Below are 21,703 nucleotides of genomic sequence, written 5' to 3' on the forward strand. Positions count from 1 at the left end.
AAGAAAAACAAAAAATAATATAAATTATTATAAATTACTTCTTAATTCAAAATTAGGTGCATTTTATTTTAAAATTTGAAACAAGAGCATAAATAATGAAAAAAAAAATAATCTAGATATTATAAATTTTAACAATTAAGTAAAAAAAAATTTGTGTATTTAAAAATTAATAAAATGAAAAAAAAACCAATCAAATATTAATAAACCAAACAATGGAAAAACATTTTTAAATCAAAAAAAATTTATTTTATTAAAAAAAAAAAATAAAGAAGATAATATTAATATAACGAAAATATTAATTAATTTCAAAATTGATATTATCAGTTTTTAATAATTGATTTTATAGTTAATTAATATATTTTAAATAATAATTATTTTAGAAAATTATTTAATTAATTAAAATTCATTTATATTTTGATGAAAATATTTTTATTTTATTTAAATTCAAGAAATTAATTAATTATTTTTTTCTTTTTTATTAATTTGTATATAATATATAGACAGAAATGTATATTATTCAAAAATAGGGACAAATTTATAATTTTTATAAATAAATTATAAATCAATGAACAGATTTAGAACATTATATTTACAATGAAAATTCATATTTAAATTAATTATTTGATAAAGTTATAAAATAAATAAAATTTAGTATATATTTACATATTATATTTATTTTGTTTTTAATTAAATCTGTAGTTATATAAAAATATACTATTCTTATATATAAATAAAATTAAAACATTATTTATAAAAATATTTATAAATTTTATAGAATTGATTTAGCTGATAAATTATCAATGAATTTTTTTTAAATTTGTAGTTTCTTTTTATTTCAAAATTTCATTATTTCAAACAAAAATGTGACAATGAAAACTGAAAATGTGACAAAATTAAAAGATTATTTCAAAAATAAAAAAAAATTTAAACAATTTATCTAATTCCAGTGACAAGAAAATGTTTATATAGAATTTAGCATAATTCAGATCTAATAATGTTTTATGGAAATTTAAGATGGTTTTTAAAAATTATAAAAGTGCAAAATATCTACAATATTATTTGAATAGGATGCATTGTTATAAATTAATATTTATATTATTAAATTTCCATATTGGTTATATGTATATTGAAAGATTGTCGCTTTACATATAGCAATGTAGAGATTTAAATTTATTTTGAATTAATTATTTTTAAAGATATTTTAACATATTTTAAATTAAATACAAAAACTAATTAATAAATGAATATAATTGTTATGTAGTATTACTTTATTTTAAAATTGCGAAAAAAAAAATTATGCATTCAGCTAAATTTAAAAAATTTTATCAGCTAAATTTATATAATATTATTTGATTTTTTTATTAAGTAAATTATGTAAACGTGTTTTTTATTTGAATAAAATAAAAATTATATAAATTATGTATAAAATATTGTATAACAAAAATTTTATAAATTATGTAAATATTTGAAGAACTATTAGTTAAATATTTTTAATTATTATTCAAAATTCTTATTTGTATTAAATACACCTTATTTTTTTTTTAAATAAATCAAGTTCAAAAAAAAAATCAATTCTAAAACCAAAAAAAAAAAAAATGAAGAAAAAAATAAAAAATAAACAACATTTCTAGAATAACACTTTTAATAACAAAAAAAAAAAAAAACAAAATATGTGAAATTTTGGAAATTTAATAGTAAATTTTAAATCAAAAATTTTAATACATGTTATATAATTTATAAATACTAATATTATCAAAAACTCTTGTAAAAAGAATTAAATTGAATGCAAAAGAAAAATGAAAAAAAAAATATTACTAAAATTTAAAATAAAAGAGGAAACAAACAAAATCAACGTGAAAATCTATAGTCTAAAAATATAATAATTAGTACATAATTTATAAATATTAAAATTATTGATTAAATTAATATAAATTTAAATTTAATATAAAGAGAAACAAAACACAAAAACTACAATTTTATGTAAGAATAAAGTAAAAGTAAAATATTTAATAAAAATTATAATTTAAACTGAGAAAAACAAAGGTTTTTAGTAATTATGTGTAAAGTAGATTATAATTATAAAAATATATAATAATAAAAACAATAATAATATTAATAATAACAATTATTTACTTATATTTTAATTATTATTTGTCTTATTTATACTAAATTATATAATATTAACAACAAAACAGAAACAAATTATTAAATATTTATATTATATTATATTTATATATAGATGTAAAATAATTGAAGAAAAAAAAAAGCATTTGTAACTATTATTGTTATAATTTATTTAAATGTTTTAAATGGTTTATATTTTTAATTTATTCTTTTTTAACATTAATTAATTTAATATATATATAATTCATTTTTATTTAAATTTAAACGTTTCTCTTTTTTGCAAAATTAATGTAATTTAATATTTAAAATTAATAATGATGATTAATAATAGAATTTGAAATTAGATTTATAATATAATTGTGTTTCATATTAAATAATAATTTAAAGAAAAAAAAAAAAACAAATTGTATGCATATGTGTAATAAAGTTATAATATGTAATATACATACGTGTAATATACGTATATATAAATTTGTATACATATATATATCTGTGGCAAATAAAAAACCAAATATTTTCCCAAAATTGATTTCGAGCAAAATCAAAATAAATGAATATCTAAGGTCTATATAATCTAGCAAAATTTATTTCAATTTTAATTATTGCAAGGTGGTCAAATTAAAAGAAGAAAAAAACTGCTCAAAAAATTTAACAACTATAAAATAATTTTTTTCGAAAAAGTTTCTATACTAGCTTGTTTTCCAGAAATAACATAAGAATACTTAAACTTCATTTTGCAGTTTTCATTTCTTACCGCAGATATTTATATATAATTAATTTTCTAAATTTATAATTAATTTTCTAAAATTACAATTACAATTAAATTAACAATAAAGTTTTTCGAAAAAAATGTAATTAATTATAATTAAATTTTATAATTAAACTAATGGCTACCAAAAAGAAAACTCAGGTTATTAAAATTATTTATTTGTTAATTTTTTCTTTATTTTTAAGTTTCTATTAATGAGAATCGAAACAATTAAAAACTAAAAGAATTGAAATATAAAAAATAATGAAAAAATAAATAACTGGTACACAAAAAGGGCATTCTTGTGGACACCTAAATTTTTATTGGTCTTTAATTTAATATTATTTTTTATGGAAAACTGCATCCCTTTTGTATATCTTGCTAATTATAAAATTTATTTCCACAAGATATTTAAATCAAATTAATAGCTCTTGTAGTGAAAAAGTGGTTCCAGACAAAAGCTTCATATTTTGTGACATTATCCAATTAAAATTTTATATATTTTTGACATTTTTGAACATTTCGTATAAAAAAAGATTATTTTATAGAATATAATTCAGCTAACATTTTTTTTTTATCCTAGGTGAAAAATCCCCGAAATATTGAAATTCTTGTTCGGATTTTTAGGCAACTAAGTCATACAAGATTTGAATTGTTTAAAAATATGCTCTTAATAAGGGATGCAAAATTCTACGTGCCTACCACCTTCATAATACAAGTAAATAAGTGAATAATATAATGTAGAGAAATTAAAATGTTCATTGCAATATATTTAAGGCTCCACTTATATCGCAGAACTAGAAGTCCAAGAAAGTTTTTATTTTTCTTTTTTTTTTTTATTACATAAATTTAACTTTTAATATTTTCTTTTTGCTAGATTACAATTGAAATATTCAATCTTTCAAAATAGTAAAATAATTTAATTCAAAAAAATTTCAAAAATTTTAAGTAATTATATTTTAGATTTTAGAAGAGCCCGACAAGAATTAAGCAAAATAGTACACTTAAATTATATTTTCATACTCTTAAAATATATATGTATAATATTATAAAAACAAAAACATAATGTATAAAATAATTAGTAATTGCTTTTACATTCTTCTTTTTTCAACAAATTGTATTAGAAAAAAAAAGTGGCAAAAAAATTTTATTTGATTTTGTAGTTTTCTAATTAAATATTTATTTTTTACAAATTATCATTTAACAAAAAAAAAATTATATTTTTATACGTATATATCTTATTTTTGCTATTACATACTAAGGAAATAAAACAAGAAAAAAAATAGATAATTCAAAATCTTTGAAAACTTACTTTCATATTCAATATTAATAAAGAAAAAATAAAATAATTAAATGTATAAATGAAGAACGAAAAAAAAAGAAAACAAATTAAAAAAAAATTAAATTATAATTAAAATTTCTTTAAAAATAAAAATAATAGTAAAATATATGTTGATGTTCGTTTTTAACAGAAAAAATAAAATTAAAAAAAAAAATACAAAATAAAATGAAAATTTTGAAAAAATAAAAAAAATGCAATATATATATTTAATTGTAATACTTATAAATATATATATATATATAAATATGTATATTATACACAAACAAATAAATATATTTACATATGTATAAAAATAATAATAATTATTTAATAGATAAAAAAAAAAACAGAAAACTATACTATAGTAGAATTCAAAAAAAAGTAAGAAAAAGAAAAAACAGTAATACAAAATAAAAAAATAAAATCATGTAATGCTAATTTAAAAAATTAAAGAATAAAAAATTAATTCTTATATAAAAATTAATATAAAATAACAAAAATAAAAAAAAAAAAACAAAAGTATAACTATATTTAAAAATGATGTTGTTTCTATAAAACATAAGAATAAAAATTAAAAAAAAAAAACTATCAAAAATATAAATAAAATGATGCTACCTATATAGAAAAAAAGAAAAAAAAAATGTGAGTTTTAATTTTTTTAAATAAAAATATCTAAAATTTCCCTTCAACGCATTTGATCAATAATGATTTTTTGTAGTGATTTAATTGCAATAGAAACGAAAGTAGATACCTATTTAAAATTAATTTAAGAAAAATTCTTTTTTAATAATTAATTCTGTCCATTTCAGTAATGTATAAAATAAACAGAAGTAAACAATAAGTAGAGTTACTAACTTGCTATATAATTGATTTTATAATTTTAATGATATAAAAAAACTGTTATCTTTCCGGATGTTGTTTAAACTTTTTGTTACTTTGATCTTTCCGGAATTTTGATAAAATCTTAAATATCAAAAAATCAATTACAAAAATTTGTTTTAATTTTATTTTCAATTTTTTTTATCAATTAAACATCTTTAAAATCATATAATTCCTATTTTACAGTACACCATGATATTACATATAGCATAATTAGTTTAGCTTACATTTTAATTAAAAAATATTTATGATATTATTATTAAAATTTGAAATTCGAAATATAAGTATACCCGGTTACCTATTAATAATGAAATTTTACAAAATACTTAAAATGAAGTTAGGTAGGTTCGTTCGTGAAACTAAAAATTCACTTCTACGAGTAGTAAATATATACGTATCTACCTATGCATAAATCTAATTCATATAAAATATAACCCAAACTTACATAAGTATAAATCTATTTGTATTTTACAAGCAATACAAAAGAATCTGCATAAACTGTATTTGATTGTTTTGTTAAACATTATGTTTTGGTAGCCGAAAATATATTACAAAATAATGTAGGTATACATACATGTCCATGCATAGTTCGAAATTTTTTGGTTTTGTTTTTAAAATATGGCAATATAATCTCTTCTTCTGAAAGAATTCTCCTTTTTAACAGAATCAATTTTCCAATTGGAAAGTTCAAATTTAAATATTTACTTACTTAAATCCAATCTTTTTTATTGCCATGATTTTCTTCCCTATTCTCTTATTCCGGTAAGATTATATCACTCTAAAAAAAAAAAACAATTTCAATGAAAAATATTTTCAAAAAAATTTTAAGTTAAATTGTGCATAACTACTGCAAATCTACAATGCGCAAACTATCATATTATGTAGTTAGTCGGGAATTATTTCTTAACAGAATCTGTTAATAAATCATCGCAAGCTCGAAATCAAGTTTTTAGAAAAGTAGTTCAGAATCAGCTACAATATTGCATCTTAACTGGATTGCTGTTCTTCGTTGATTTTTGCAAAATGGTTTGCAGACAAATTTTCATTCAAAAATATACGGCTTTTATTTAAAACTGTTGTTTTATTTTCAGTAATGTTATTATCCATGCCGAAGCAATAAGTTAAATTCTAGTTAACATCATAATTTTTCATTTGACTCACAAGATATTTGACTTTGTATGGAAATGTTTTTTATGGTTTCCACAACTTCAGAAACAGCTTCAGAAATGCACGAAAAATGTAGACTTAAGACTTGCATTTTTTCGCAAAAATTTTTTGCTTGCTGTGATTACTTTGCCATAATCTTCAAAATGAACATCACAACATTTTAACAGAATTTTTTATTGCAAATGAAGTCTGAATAGATAAAATGTTTAATTCACACATTTCTCCTGTATTCAAAGACAATATCAAAAAAATGCAAGTTTACAATTATACGATATCCATTATCGTAATCTTTTTATGAACAAGCTACTTCAAACGTAACAGTAAAGTCAAAATTTCTAAATAACCATTCGAAATTTTTAGTTAATCTTCATATTATATTATGAAAAATAGAAAATCAGTTTCTCTAGGATTAATTAAAATTTCTAAATAAATTTTAAATATTTTAATATGTTTTTTTTTTGATACTTCGTTTGTTATTTATTTTGTTATTGTTTATTTAAATTGTCAGGGTGTTGAATTTCTTTCAACTGATTGTTTCGAATTCCGAATTTAAATTTAAATCCGCAGCTGCCAAATTATAAAAATGTCAGAATTGACAGCTGCAAAAAATTTTGGACTTTATGCGTTCATTATCAAAGAATTTAACAAAGGACATTGAACACGTTAACGAAAAATAACATTTTATAGTCTTCAAAAATTTATGTCTAAGAAGATATTAAGAATGCGGATAATTCTCAATTAAAATGGAGTGTGGATAGAAGCAATTAATTTACTTTTATAGAGGTATAATAAAAATTTCGCATAAAAAAATGTGTTTTTGGCTGTCAAAATTTTCGCATTTCTCGTATGGCATTCCGAAATTGAAATCCGCCAGAGTATTAATTTCTTCAAAAATAAAGAAAATAATCTTTCAGTTCTAATATCCAACGCAAGAAAATGCCTTACCAAATATCTATACTAAATGCTAGCGTCTGCAGGGATATCTTAAAAAACAATTTAATTTGATAACTTGAAGTTTCTCAATAACGCCATTAGGGGGATTATTTAAAAAATATACTCGCTCCCAATAAACAAATAAATATGCTACTAATGTCAACTAAGCATTTTTGCTTATTTATTTATATTGTACTTTGACGGCATGTGCCAGGATGTTATTCAAATTACTATTCAATACTTTTCGTGTTTAGTGTTTGTTGTTTTTTTTTTCAATAACTTAATTTTATGGTTAATTAATGTAGAACAAAAGTTATTCAAATGATGTATTTGAATTAGCTATGCATTTACTTTTATTAAATTTTAAAAATGAAAAGCTTTTAAAGGAAAAAAAGCAATTATGCAAGGCAGTTTATCTTTAAAATCTTTTTTAATATATGGATTAATTTTATGCTTTACGATATCTTTAATCTTTGGAATATTTTCCTTCACTACAGGTAACACGTCTAAAAAACACGCTAAGATTGTAATAGCTAATTTTAAGTTTCTTTTTAGAATGTAACTGTGATAATACTCAAACGTATATTACAAATGATAATAATAATAATGAAAGAATGAAATCTGCGGCACTTCCTCAAGCTTATAATAGTAAATCAAAAAAACTATCAAGTGCCTCAGACTTTTCATTGTCATCCTCAAATATAAAAAAGAATGTAAATAATAAATATAAACTAGCTATATTAGTGCCATTTCGTGACAGATTTGAAGAACTATTGCAATTTGTTCCACATATGACAAAATTTTTAAAGAAGCAATCAATACAACACCATATTTTTATATTAAATCAAATAGATCGTTTACGTTTTAATCGTGCTTCTTTGATAAATATTGGTTTTTTATATACAAAATATGAGTATGATTATATTGCCATGCATGATGTTGATTTATTACCATTAAATGACAATTTACTTTACGAATACCCCGAACACGGACCATTGCATATTGCCTCACCAGATTTTCATCCAAAGTATCACTATCCAAATTTCGTAGGTGGAATTTTATTAATTAAAAAGGAACATTTTGAATTGTTAAATGGAATGTCAAATAAATATTGGGGTTGGGGTTTAGAAGATGATGAATTTTTTGTGAGAATAAAAAATGCTGGTTTAATTGTTACAAGACCTAAAAATATTACAACTGGACCAAATAATACATTCAAGTAAATAAAAAAAATCAAATACTATTATTCATTAATATATGTATAATAAAAAATTTTACCATATATTTTAGCCACATTCATGATCGTAATCATCGTAAACGAGATACTGAAAAATGTTTTAATCAAAGAGAAATTACAAGAAGAAGAGATCGTGAAACTGGATTAAATACAACGAAATATCAAATTGAAAATATTCAGAATTTAACTATTGATGAAGCACCATTAACTGTTTTAAGTATAAAATTAAGTTGTGACCGAAACATTACACCATGGTGTGATTGTAGTGGAAATAAAGAGTAGAACAATTTACTAATTTTTTTTTTATATCTACAATGAAGATTTTTGAATAATTTTTTAATAGAATCAAAATTTTTTTTTAAAGGCTAAAATTTATTTTCAATTCCATACATATTTATTTTGCATCAAAATAGATTTGTGTTTTTAATACAATAGGTAAATATTCAAATATATTTTATGGGTATTTAAGACAAATATACAAAATAATCAAATTTTAATTTGGTATTTGATAGATATGTAATATATTGTTTCCAAGGAATGCCTGGTGATCCATTGTTACTACTAAAGAAACGTTATTTGAAGTTGATTCCACTCCTTCTGTCGAGGTTTGGTTTTCGATATTGATTTCTTGGGGTAAATCAAGAATTGAAATATTTTCATTAATTTGATTTACAGTTATTTCTTTAAGTTTCTCGTCAACAAAAGGAACTGGAATTGAAGTATCTACTAAAGGCACTGAATTTCTCATATTGTCATACATATTTGCAAAATTTTTATTATTATATCCAATATTATTTGTATTCACAGCGATTTTATTTTCAGATTCGTTAAATGTATCATTAAATATAAATTCCTTTAATTCATCTGAAATGGATTTGTTTTCCATCAATATTGTTTCCCGCTGTTCCGAATTTTCCAACTCTTCTTTAATTTCGGTATATACCATATCAACATTTTTTCCTATGTTTATTTTCTTATTTTTTTTTGAATTTTTTCTTTTAGTAGATAAGTCTTTTTTTTTTACTTTTAATTTTCCATTTGCATGGCTTTTCATGTGACTTGTTAAATTATAATTCATAGCAAAACCTTTACCACATATCGTACACAAATGATCTTTTACTCCTGAATGGATTTTCAAATGTGCTTGCAATGTTTTTTGTCTAGCAAATTTAGCGTCACAGTTATTAAATGTGCATTTAAAAGGCTTTTCATCTGAGTGCGATACATAATGACGATTTAATTGTTTTTTATCATAGAAACTTTTGCCGCAGTTTTCATATTCGCATTTATAAGGTCTAATATTCAAATGTCGTTTTTTGTGTTCTTTCAGCAACTGATTTGAATAAAAATGCTGTCCGCATAATTCGCATTGGCAAGGTTTTTCTTTGGTATGAACCATTCGAACATGAATTTTTAATATGGCACCATTTATAAATTTTTTCTCACAATGTTCGCAACTATATCTTTTATCACCAATATGAGAGCGAACATGAGATGTTAGTCCCCACTTTCGGGCAAATGTCATAGGGCATAAATGACATTTATAAGGACGAACTCCAGAATGAACATTCATGTGTTCACGTAAATTTACAGATGATTTTAATCCTTTACCACAAATTTCGCATGTAAAAGTAAATAAATGTGCTTGTTCGTGTTTTTTAAGGCTATTCTTTTTTTCATATCCTTTATCACAAATTCTACAATGCCATAGACCATCTTCCCCAATAATTAAATTTGTTTCAGTTCCTATACTTTCTTCTAAAGTCCTACATGGTTTTGAAACACTTTTTTTCTTAGATCCATTATCCTTTGGGCTGCAAACATGATTTAAAAAATCTGGGACATCTGGAAATGTACATTTACACCCAACACAACTTAATACAAATAAATTATCCTTAATGACGAAATATAGTTTTGCTTTTTTTGATATATTTTTTGTTGAATTTTTTTCCTTATCCTGATCTTCAGTTTTTTGGTCGTCAGTTGCAGTAATAGGAATTGGGTCATTTAAATTTTTTTTATCAGAATTACATTCAACAATCTTTTCAGAGTCAACGATATTTTGTGAATTATCGCTATCGCTTTTCAATTTAGATCTTGTTTTCATAGTTTTTTTTTTATTAGAAATTTTCAATTGTACATCAATACATTTTAAATTTAGTTTTTGTTTAGGTTTATTTGCACCCGGTATCTTGGCATTTTCTTTTAATGACTTATATCATATGATATTTCTGATCTGTCAAACTAAATAAAACCGTTAAGGAGTGAGTAAGTTAATTTGCGATGCATAATGGGAACACGTAAATATTATTTATTGTGCAAATTAATATTTACGATATAAATTTTTAAGAAAGTATGAAAGTTGTCAAATTATCATCTTCATCATTTAGTGATTCCCTCGTAAGAACTTCTGAATTTTAATATTTCTGTATATTTGTTGTTGTTTTTCGAAGTACATCACGTACCATTGAATGCTCAAAATTTGTAAAGATATATATAAACCTCAGAACGTACAATACCATTAATCTTCGTTATAATATGGACTATCAAATCGTGAGTGAAGAAAAAATGTATGTGATAAAATATTACTAAAATTTATGTACGTAGGCCATTACGTAGACCATTAGGTCCGGTTAGATAATTGTATGTATATTGTACAATTTTATTTTTCTAATAAAAAATTCTATCCATAATTTAGTAATAAAATTTTTTAATTTAGTACAATTAGAAATTCATTATTGGCTCTTTTGTTATATCTTGTTGTATACAATGCTTTCTTGCCACTTCAAAATAATATATTCTTACTTAAAAGTAATTGTGAAAATATTTTTAGAACGTAACAAATAACGAATCAAAATGTCAATTATTTAAAGTGTTATGTGTCATTTGTCATAATTCAAATAATCGATTATTTCATAAAATAAAAGCTTTAAAACTTTCTGCAAATAAAGCTTTATATTCAAAAAAAAAAATTCTTTTAATTTTGAAAACTTCAAAAACACAATCGTCAAATGTCGTCTACAACACTACGATACTATAGCGTGTAAGTGTTTCGCAAAGTAATATAAGAAAAAAGGGAATTTTTTTTTTTTACATGTATCTTTTAAGTTTTTCATTTTATTAAAAAAAAAAGAACAACAATTCGAAAATATATTTAAATTATAGATACAAGATATAAATTTAATTTTCAAAAGTTAAAAGAAATTATAGTTTTCAATTTTAAGAAAAATGAGTGCAAACAGTTAGTTTTACTTATAAAAGTTAGAAAAAAAGCCAAAACAAGAAAAAGAGAAAAAAAAAATTGGCGTGCGTCTGCTTTTCTGTATGCTTTGTGTTACCTAGAAAAAAATTGAATATATCGGAATTTCTATTTAATAAAAAAAAAATAAAAATTCTTGCAGAATTAAATTTTTGCAAGTATGCTAAATAATTTAATTAAAACAAAAATTAATTTTTAATATTTTAGTGAAAATATGATTTTGAAACATAAAAGTTCAATTAGACAACACAAACTTTCTATTCAATTTTACATATAATAAAAAAAAATACCTACTATACCTACAGTATTTACATAAGTATATACATACATACATGTGTAATTCGCCAGTTTAGTTCTTCATAGAAAGGTACCGAAACGCCCATATGTACATATGCTAAGAATCTAGGTCTTGAATAGATAAAAGGAAAAAAAGTAAAAAAAAATCTATTTTTTTAATTTAATTTTATATAAAATGTATAAGTACTTTATTTGTAAAAGTGAAAACAAAGCAAGCGTTGGATATATAAAAATCAAATTATATTTTATAAAATATTTGGAAAATTTTCATATAATATTCTAATTTAAAATAGAAAAGAAGAATGCTGTACGAATAAAAGTCTACTAAAAAAAATAAATTAAGAGAACAAATCCAACATTTCAATATTTTAATATTAAACATAAAATTTATTTAGTTTTAAATACTAAGTGCATATAAAATATTCGATCATTCGATTTCATAAGGAAATATACATACATACATACCATATGTATGTAAGCATAAATATTGGATTACAAGAGAAAACTAAAATGGATATAACGAAGATAGAATATAATACTTAAGCAAAAAAGAAATAGAAGAAACAGGAAGCAGAAAAAAAAATAATCATTACAAGGATTAAAATGATGCAACCAATATAATTATACATCACCAAATCACACCAACTAAGTTAATAAATTTTTACTACACATTATTATAAAAATTAAGAAGAAGCAAATTGGAATATATATGTACATACCTGTCTACATTATATACCTATAAATTTTAAACTAATATAACATTATTTATAATATATAGTATAGTAGTAGCTAATTATATAAAAGTTATATTCAACGTACATACATACCTATCTATATAATATAACCAGGACTACATAAAAAAAAATTGCACATACTTAATATATACACTATTCACTTGGATACATATGAAAGTTAAGAAGAAAAAAGATAATTCGGTACATATATACAGCGTATATTTTACATTCATAGGTAATTTTAGTTAACGTGTCTAAAGATTAAAAATATTTTTCAAAAGAAAATTTATATTAAGACTTAATATTATGATATTAAGTAGGTATGTACCTACCTACCTATACTTACATTACTTTACTTATACATATTATATCTATACTTACTTATTTTAAAAACTATTAATTTTAAAAAGGAAACTTATATCTTATGGTACCTACTTAGTTATTAAGAATAATTTTTGGTGCGGCCAACAAATCGATCGATATAATTTACATGCAATTTTTTGTTTTATAAACTGCAAGGAATACAAGGAATCAGGAAATACAATAAAGCAAATTTAAAAGTCAAGGAATAATTAAGAAAAGCAAAACTAAAAAATTTTATGCAAAAATGAATTTTTTTACACTTTTTTATGGATTATCAATTGTTTTTGGATTATGCGGAGCTCTACCAATACCATCATTGGAAATTGGTAAGTTTTCTTTTTTTTAATTTTTATTTTTTAAGAATTTTCATTTTAAATTGGACATAACATTTTTTTTTTTTACTTTTTTTTACAATTAAATCTCTATTCAATTTCACTACTTCATATTTTTTAGGTTGGAATTCTTTTTAATAAAATGTGTTTAAATTGTATAAGGGCTATTTAATACTAATACTAGTAAAGTGAAAATGTACAAAAGCAAAATATTTTGTCTTATAAGAATTAAAAATTATGTAGTTATGCTAGTCTAAATGGAATCTTACGTCGGAATAAAAAAGAAATCAATAACTTTATTTTATAACAAGCATTAACTAAGTAGATATATTGTATATATTTTGGTATACCTAATGTATATTTCTAATGTAGATATCTAAATATAGTTTGCTTTCTCTTTGACATTTAAGGTATCGTAACTACTTTTATAAATTCAATTTATTTATAATATTGCTGGTATATAGTTTGTTGGATGTATAAACATAAACTGTATGTACTAAATATAAAAGTACATATATAACATATAATGTACGTATATAGAGTGATATTTAATCATGCAAAGGTATTATTTAACTACCTATTTTTATTACAATAAAGTATAATAGCTATTATTTTTCTATTTTAGCAAAAATAATTTTTCATAATAACTATTTAGCTTTCGAAAATAGATGCAAGATTTAAATAAATAATTCTTTGTTTATTATTATTATTATTATTCGCAATATATTTATCTTACGTAACTTCAAATAGAAATCTTGATTAAAAAAACCGGCTTTTTTAATTTAAATACTTACCTACAACAGTTTGGGTAGTATGTATGTATTCATATATAATTTTTTATATTATTTTTTATATTAATCAATTTATTGTTGGTTTTAATTTAAAATTTTACTTTTATTTTAGAAATAAAAGACCGGCTGTATAAGGGGTTTAGTGATTTATATCGGAAAATTAACATTTTATAAATCATTCAAATTTTTTAGATTGGTTAGGTACTGATGTACCTAGATATTTTAGTAATAAGTTATAGAAAACTAGCAGTTTAATCAAGATTCAAAACAAATATTAATTGAAAATTTTGAATTTTGTCAGCGCAACCCGATTGTTATTTTTTGTTGTCTGTACATGTGTTAATGCACATAGATAGGTAGATTTATTGTGATATCTAGCATTGATGTTGAAAAATTGTAGAAATATTTAGGAGGTAAACGATTGCTTCATAATGCTCATTTAAATCTCAACTGTATTTAACGAAGATTGAAACTATTTCATAGCTATAATTATATGAATTATGATCCGCTTAAAATTAAATGAAACAAGAAGATTTACATTATTCATCAAAATATTGGAAAAAAGAAACAAACTAATTTTTTTCATAATTTCCCTTCATTTGAGACCAATTAAGTTAAAAAAAAGAAGAAGCAAAGAATAAATGAAAATAAAAATATAAAACTGCCATAAAGAATAACTAATTGGCGTTCTTAATATTTTATTTAGTTGCACTTATTTAACACCTAGAGCTATTATAATAGTTGTCAGAGCTATTAGAGTAGTTGTCAGAGCTATTAGAGTAGTCAGTATAAACTGAAAGTTTACTTTATGATAATAACTTAAAAAAGTAATTAAAATTCTTGTTGATCACATACTGAAAATTTTATATTTACTTTTAATGCATATACTGTAAGTATATATTTTATTTTAATTTCGAAATAATTGTATTACGTACTCAATTCAACAATTTGTTTCGGCATAATGATAGGTAGTGATTTAAATTAGGTAAATTTAATGATAGGTAAATTTAGTCGTTGGCTAATTTTTCAATTGAAAACTTTTCGAATAAAATACATAAATAATTTTTCTAAAGTTCATAGGTACTCTCATGACACGATGCACCCTAATGAATTAGTGATACTTTTATTTACTTGGAAGTTTTTATATGAAGAACTACTAAAATTTTTTATACAATTTTATATAGCATACACATGCCTACTATAATATTATATGTTCTAAGTATTTGATAAGAAACTGAAATAATTACTTAGTTTTATTTTAATTATTAATTTAAAATTCATTTTATTTATGTGTAAGTAGGTGTTATGTGTAGATTTCATTTTTCTTCTATAATGTGCACCTATTGTGTACAAAAATAAGACTAACTGTAGTTTTTTATTAATTATGCTTGCATAACAATATTTTTTATAAATTCTATAACTAATTTCAAATCAGTTAGTATGGCTTTAAAATACTTAGATTCTGGTGGTACACAAGATTTTGAAATCTTATTCAGCTTTGAAATAAAACTTTCCGTTTAATGTAACTTATTCTTTTATTTCTAAGGTACAATTAAAAACGTGTAAACTCTTATATAACGTCAATCAAGTATAAAATTTTAAATGTAGTGCCAAAAAAAAATCATAGGTTCAGATTTAATATTTTTCAATAAAATTTTATTGTTGGTTTTTTTTATTAACCAGACTATTTAAATAAGCTTCTTTTTTTTAACTCTTATGTAGAACTGAGAAATTAAGGGCAACCGAAAATTTCTTAATTTTACTTAAGTTAATGATAATTTCTCTTAATAATTTAAGTTGATAACCAATAAATTTTTATAATTTACCTTTTCCCAAAAATGTAGACTAATAATGGTCTTATATTTGTATAGATTTTCGTTTTCTTTTTTCTTTTTTATATTCTACCAAATTTTCAATAAATTGTGTAATATTCCTGAAATACTAATAAATTCTAATATATAAGTAACTTAAATAATTTCCTTGCTATTTTTATTTTTAGTTCAACATGTGTTATACCTGCTTTATAGTTTATAACTTTATATTATCATTATTAAGTATTGATATTCGTAACTGCTGTCTATGCTTTTATATTTAAACTATCAAAAACCAATAAATTCACTTGTTTGTTTAATTTTTTTTTTTTCATCATATAACAAGAAACCGAATTTTATAGTTATTCCACTCAACTATCTGTACAATATATCACTCGTGTTGTTAGCATAATTAAATTTCAAATTTAAATTTAAATAATTAGATTTTAATGACACAAAACGTTATGTATGTATTTTGTACTTCAAAATTACTTATTTAAACTGAATGGCATGTTACTAGATTTAAGTAGGTCTAAATCCTACCTAATTCATGACAATGATAGTTACTAAAAATTATTTGTAAAACTTTCATGTACCGATAACTATAGGTCTAACCGTCTACTTTATTAAATAATTCCGTTTGCATTTTCCCTCTAACATTTATTTTAAATTTGCTTTACAGACTAAAAAAAAAACTTAACATTCGTAATTCAATTCGTTATTTTGACATTTTGATGTTATGTAAAATGGTATTGCCAGTATGACATTCGATTCTTTTTAATATTGTGAATGAATTGTGAATAGTATTACAGATGGAAAAATTTTTTTGAAACAACAATAAGTACATAATTAATAACAACAATAAGTACTAATACGAATATGCTCAAGGAAAATATAGTATAATCGAATAATGTATGCATACTGTATACATACTGTATTAGTTAGAAAACATAACTTAAGTATTACAGTTATTTATAACTTGTTTTAATATGCTTATAAATTTAATTCTATTATAACCTGTAACCATTATATTTTTACATAAATGATAGGAAAACAAAAAAAATTGATTTCCTGAAGGAGAATTTTTTACTTAAATACTTATTTACTTATTATAAAAACAAAATTTATGATAGCGTTTCTTTTGGTAATAAAATAAGTAAGGGTCTGAAATGCATATTATATATGTACATAAATTTGAACGAATTTACTTCATTTTTATATTCTATAACTTTACGGAATAATCCCTACAAAAACAGATTTTTCCCCCGGATCGACAACATTTGTGCTTTGTTGTTTTTTTATATACTTATTTATTGATATGAGATACCTATTATTGACCTATATTTATCGATATGAGACTACAAAAATATATTCATAATGTCTAAATATTCAATTTAGTTGCTTTTTATACTACTAATTATAATAGTTTAAGGGAAAAATTTATTTTTTACTTTATGTAAATTATTGAATTTTATTCGTAAAAGAAATATTTTTAGCAATTTATATAAATACAGTTGAACCTGGATATTGGGAATTTTTCCGCCTTGGAAAATAATATACACTTAATTAGAGAGTTGAATTTACAGAATTGATTGTACTTAGAAAGAAATTCATAAACAGAATACTGCAAAACAATTATGTGATTCATACGCAATATATTTTGTAAACAGTTGTATAAAAACTTTTGCTATTATGAATTTGCAGTATTGCGTTAATGAACAAACAATGTCATTAACAAAAACAATTTATTTATTTTTGAGAAAACAAAAAAAGAAAACTAAAAGAAAAAAAAATTTTGTTATTTTTAAGTACAACAATTAACAGACGAATTCCTAAAAAAACTGCAAAAACTAGTAATAAAAATACAGCTGTTATAACTGCGCTAGCCATGATAATTTAAATATTTTTTTTATAGGTTAGCAATGTTTATGAACAAACCTAATTAGCGACATTTGTTTATAAACACTAATATAAAACAGTTCTCGTAATATATCGCGATATAGTGCGTTAATGAAAAGGCCTATAATTAGAAGGTACAATTTTATAAATTTCAATGACCGAAAAAATAATTTTATTTACAGAGTCTTGGAGGGAAGGCTCTCAGATACTTCTTATCTAGGTTCAACTGTATATTTTTATTTCTCCATAGAAAAACAGTTTAATTTTTTTTTTTTTTTTATAATTTTTAATAAAAAAGTTAATTTATTTTCATAATGATTTCAATAAAATAAATTTAGTAGTTATTAAACTTTATGTTCTTCATATAAAATATTTATGTAATACAGGATTTCTTTATTAAAATTATATTAAAAGGGGCTGTAAGAAATGTAGATATTTTAATTTTTTTATAATATTAAATTAAATATGGATTTTTGACAGTATGTTAGTGAATGCTTTTAAAAATGAAGTAATATACTTCTAATATAATTTATATTCCAATATGTCTAATATGCATGTACATAATGTGCTTTCAACCCAGAACTAGTTAAGAAATTAGAATTAGTTAAGAATTAGAATATGTATGTATTTGCGTTTGTATAGTAATTGCAAACCAAAATTCCCGCAATACACTTATTCAAAAATTTTCTCAACAATAAAAAATTTGGCTTAAATCAACTCTGCAAATTGTTAACCTCAATAATATTTAAAAATTAGGAAATTAGTTTTATTGCGGACATAAGTTTTAATTGTCATGTATAGAAAGTATGACAGTAGTTTTTCAACATATTGAGCAATAAACTCCAAACAAGTTGGTTAATTTTAGAAATCATTTCTTTTTCATCTAGGTATAAGTATGTCACTTAATGAAATCATGACTCGAGAATAATTTGAACGTTATATTTAGTTGAATTAATTTTTAAAATTAAATTGTATCATAACTTTTAATAATATTTTCAATTAAAATTAAAGTTAAAAAGCAAGTATAAGATAAAATTAAGTACTTATTGTTCAAGAGAAGAAAAAAAAAATTATTTTCTGTTTGAATAAGCTATTAAATTTCTGGAATATTTTTTTTTGTTTTTCAATTTATTACCCTCTTTTGTGAAAACATGAAAAACGTGTAAGATCTGTAAAAAGGAAATCTCTATCGTAAATGTTTTGATAAAAAAAGAATTGAACTTAAAAATGAAAATTTTCTCAATTCTATAATTTGTATATGTATGTGTATAAATAGGTCACCATAAGTGAGTAAAAAAAAATCTCTACAAAAATACTTACACACTTAAATGTAAGTGAAAAATTGAAGTTAGAAAATTCAGTTTAAGTGCTCTATTTGTAGTATGTACCTACTTATTTTCTTTTTCAAACTTCAATAATATATAATATAATATGTATGTATGTATATATACATTTAAATCTTCGGAGGGTTTAGAAAAATTATTATATTTTTCATAATATTATAGTTTTTGTCACTAGGGGGGAAAAAAATCGGTGAAAATCAATTATTCGTATAATGAAATTTTCAAGTAAGATGTTTTCCGTATCATATGTCTAGCTTTTTTTAGATATTTTGTTCTAGAATGAGAATTTATGAGAAACATGAGAAGAAACTCATATGAAAAATGACAAATTTTTGTGGAAGAATGACAATGACAAATCGAATTAAAAAAATGAGAATTCTGATTGAATATTTTCTTCTCAGCTGGTGACTTGAAAATATGAAATACAGTTTTTAATATTTGAAACTGTTGTAATATTATTATTAATAAAATAAATATAAAATAATTATTAATAAATGGATCCTCATAAGGAATCCTCATAAAGAAAGGAAAAATAAGAAAATTATTTATTTCATTTAATTATTTACTTAATTTATGTAAATAATTAAATATATACAATTTGTGTTAAAATTAAATTTTTCCATTAATAATCCTATTAGTTTTGAATATATAGATATATATTTATATACATAATGTAGATATACTTATAAAGTATACGTCACTACGTAAAATTATTATTAATGTTATACTTACATTTGTATACCATAAATGTACATCTATTTTTCTTTTATTCACTCTCATTTCTTTTATTATTTCTCTTATATAAAGTAAAGTACAATTAACTTCGAACTTGAACTGTTTAAATATTTATGAATCAGAATACATACATATATACATATTTGTATAAATACTATTTGTATGGTATTATATTACCGTTTTAATAAATTAAGTAGTTAAGCGTCAAGTTAACATAAAGCGCCATTTATAAAAATTAAAAATTCATTTAAAAAAAAAAAAGGAAAACAAATAAGTAAATGAGTCAAATTAATCGAAATTTTATAAAAGAAAAATTATCTGAAAACGTGTAAAATAAATAAAGAACAAAACACATGAACAGAAGAGAAAAAAAATAATAAAAGAAAAAACAAAAAAAAAATATTAATAAAAAAACACTATTATGAGTCATTTAAGATCGGCTTAAACTAGTTATTATTATATTCTTAGCTTTTTCTTACATCTTATACGAGGTACATGCTGAGTAAGATGAAATACACATACATTGAATTGTAATGTATAATACATGGACTGCGAGTTTAAATACTGATTAACTGTCTAATATGTAAAACAAATGGGCTCAAATCAAATAAGTTCCTTAAATAAAATTAAATTTTTTTACTTCATATTGTATTTTAAAATAGAAATAAGAAGAGAAATTTAATTATTTGGTCGTTAAAGCTTTGTCGTGATTGAAATTTGAGTATACAACAATAATTCTTGAGTCAATTTTTGACAAACGTTTCATTCACGGATGTAACAGGTACTCCTGGTTAATAAAATTTATTAAATTTTTTTATTAAATGTGAACATATAAGTTTTTTTGGCACAATATTAAAAAATAATAAAATAAAATAAAAAAAAAAAAGTGACTTCAAATTGAATAGATTTTTTAGTTGCATGCAATTCTTTATCTAAATACAAATTAAGTAATTTCTCTTTTATTGCATAATTCTCTCTTTTAAATTAATTTCCAAATATTTTGTTTCGAAATTTCTATTATTTTGATCTCATCATAACAGTAAAATTTTACTTTTATAATAATTATATTTTCAAAATAATAAAAACAGAATTGAATCACTTCTGAATACTTACTTTCATAATATTATCGATTTATTGCGTTAAAATTATATCACAAAGGTTACCCAATAAATATTATTTTTTACTTACTTAATTCTTTTAATATACGATATAGCATTAAAACTTTGTTGTTTTCATTAAATTTTCATTTTTAAAAAAAAAGTATTCTTTTAATAATATTTCTTCTTTGTTTTCGTATAAAAGAAATATTATTTCATTTTCATCTTTAGATCAAAGAAAAAAGAAACAATAAATAAGAGTATAGTAGATTAATAGAAGAATACTTAAAAATTGTAGTCGATATGTCTATTACAAAACTATTATATATACGCAAGCAAATTATACACATACATCTAAACATATATTCATATACATATTTAATAAAATGTAAACGTATATAAATTCGTTCAAAAACAGAATTGCAAGATAATAATAATGATTTCTCTTTTATTTTCCTTATTTTTATATTGTAATTTGTACCTATAGAGACTAGAAAGTATTTACTATAGTATATGTGTGTATATAAATTATTTACAAGTCATTTTTACAATATATTAAATTTTATACATCCAATACATACATATGTACTTATATTATATGCAAGCGCATATTCATTACACTGTATATGAATT

At 21.4% G+C, this 21,703-nt stretch overlaps 3 protein-coding genes across 11 annotated transcripts in view; 2 read left to right on the forward strand and 1 right to left on the reverse strand.

Moving 5' to 3' along the window:
* Positions 1-7,380: 7,380 nt before the first annotated feature.
* LOC129614128 (beta-1,4-galactosyltransferase 7) lies at positions 7,381-8,708 on the forward strand. The gene is made up of 3 exons (XM_055528530.1): positions 7,381-7,669; positions 7,728-8,391; positions 8,463-8,708. Exons 1-3 carry the CDS (start codon positions 7,573-7,575, stop codon positions 8,689-8,691), a joined length of 990 nt encoding a protein of 329 aa, XP_055384505.1. The 5' UTR covers positions 7,381-7,572; the 3' UTR covers positions 8,692-8,708.
* A 117-nt stretch (positions 8,709-8,825) lies between these two features.
* LOC129614129 (zinc finger protein 260-like) lies at positions 8,826-10,600 on the reverse strand. The gene has a single exon (XM_055528531.1). It carries the CDS (start codon positions 10,514-10,516, stop codon positions 8,903-8,905), a length of 1,614 nt encoding a protein of 537 aa, XP_055384506.1. The 5' UTR covers positions 10,517-10,600; the 3' UTR covers positions 8,826-8,902.
* An 823-nt stretch (positions 10,601-11,423) lies between these two features.
* Positions 11,424-21,703, forward strand: part of LOC129614139 (putative uncharacterized protein DDB_G0282133) — a 117,780-nt gene continuing 107,500 nt past the window's right edge. For all 9 annotated transcript variants that reach the window (XM_055528546.1, XM_055528539.1, XM_055528540.1 and 6 more), the window contains exon 1: positions 11,424-13,388. In XM_055528546.1, the coding sequence (XP_055384521.1) occupies positions 13,307-13,388 (82 nt within the window). In that variant the 5' untranslated portion in view covers positions 11,424-13,306. The remainder of the gene's footprint in view (positions 13,389-21,703) is intronic.

The sequence above is a fragment of the Condylostylus longicornis genome, unplaced genomic scaffold (assembly GCF_029603195.1).
Source record: "Condylostylus longicornis isolate FDR11 unplaced genomic scaffold, ASM2960319v2 ptg000101l, whole genome shotgun sequence".
Classification (NCBI taxonomy): domain Eukaryota; kingdom Metazoa; phylum Arthropoda; class Insecta; order Diptera; family Dolichopodidae; genus Condylostylus; species Condylostylus longicornis.

Excerpts from the sequence above, each read along its gene's own strand:
- LOC129614128 (XM_055528530.1), top strand. The coding sequence starts at position 7,573 with ATGCAAGGCAGTTTATCTTTAAAATCTTTTTTAATATATGGATTAATT. Across the intron at positions 7,670-7,727 it reads AATATTTTCCTTCACTACAG|AATGTAACTGTGATAATACT; the intron begins GTAACACGTCTA and ends GTTTCTTTTTAG. Across the intron at positions 8,392-8,462 it reads GGACCAAATAATACATTCAA|CCACATTCATGATCGTAATC; the intron begins GTAAATAAAAAA and ends CATATATTTTAG.
- LOC129614129 (XM_055528531.1), bottom strand. The coding sequence starts at position 10,516 with ATGAAAACAAGATCTAAATTGAAAAGCGATAGCGATAATTCACAAAAT.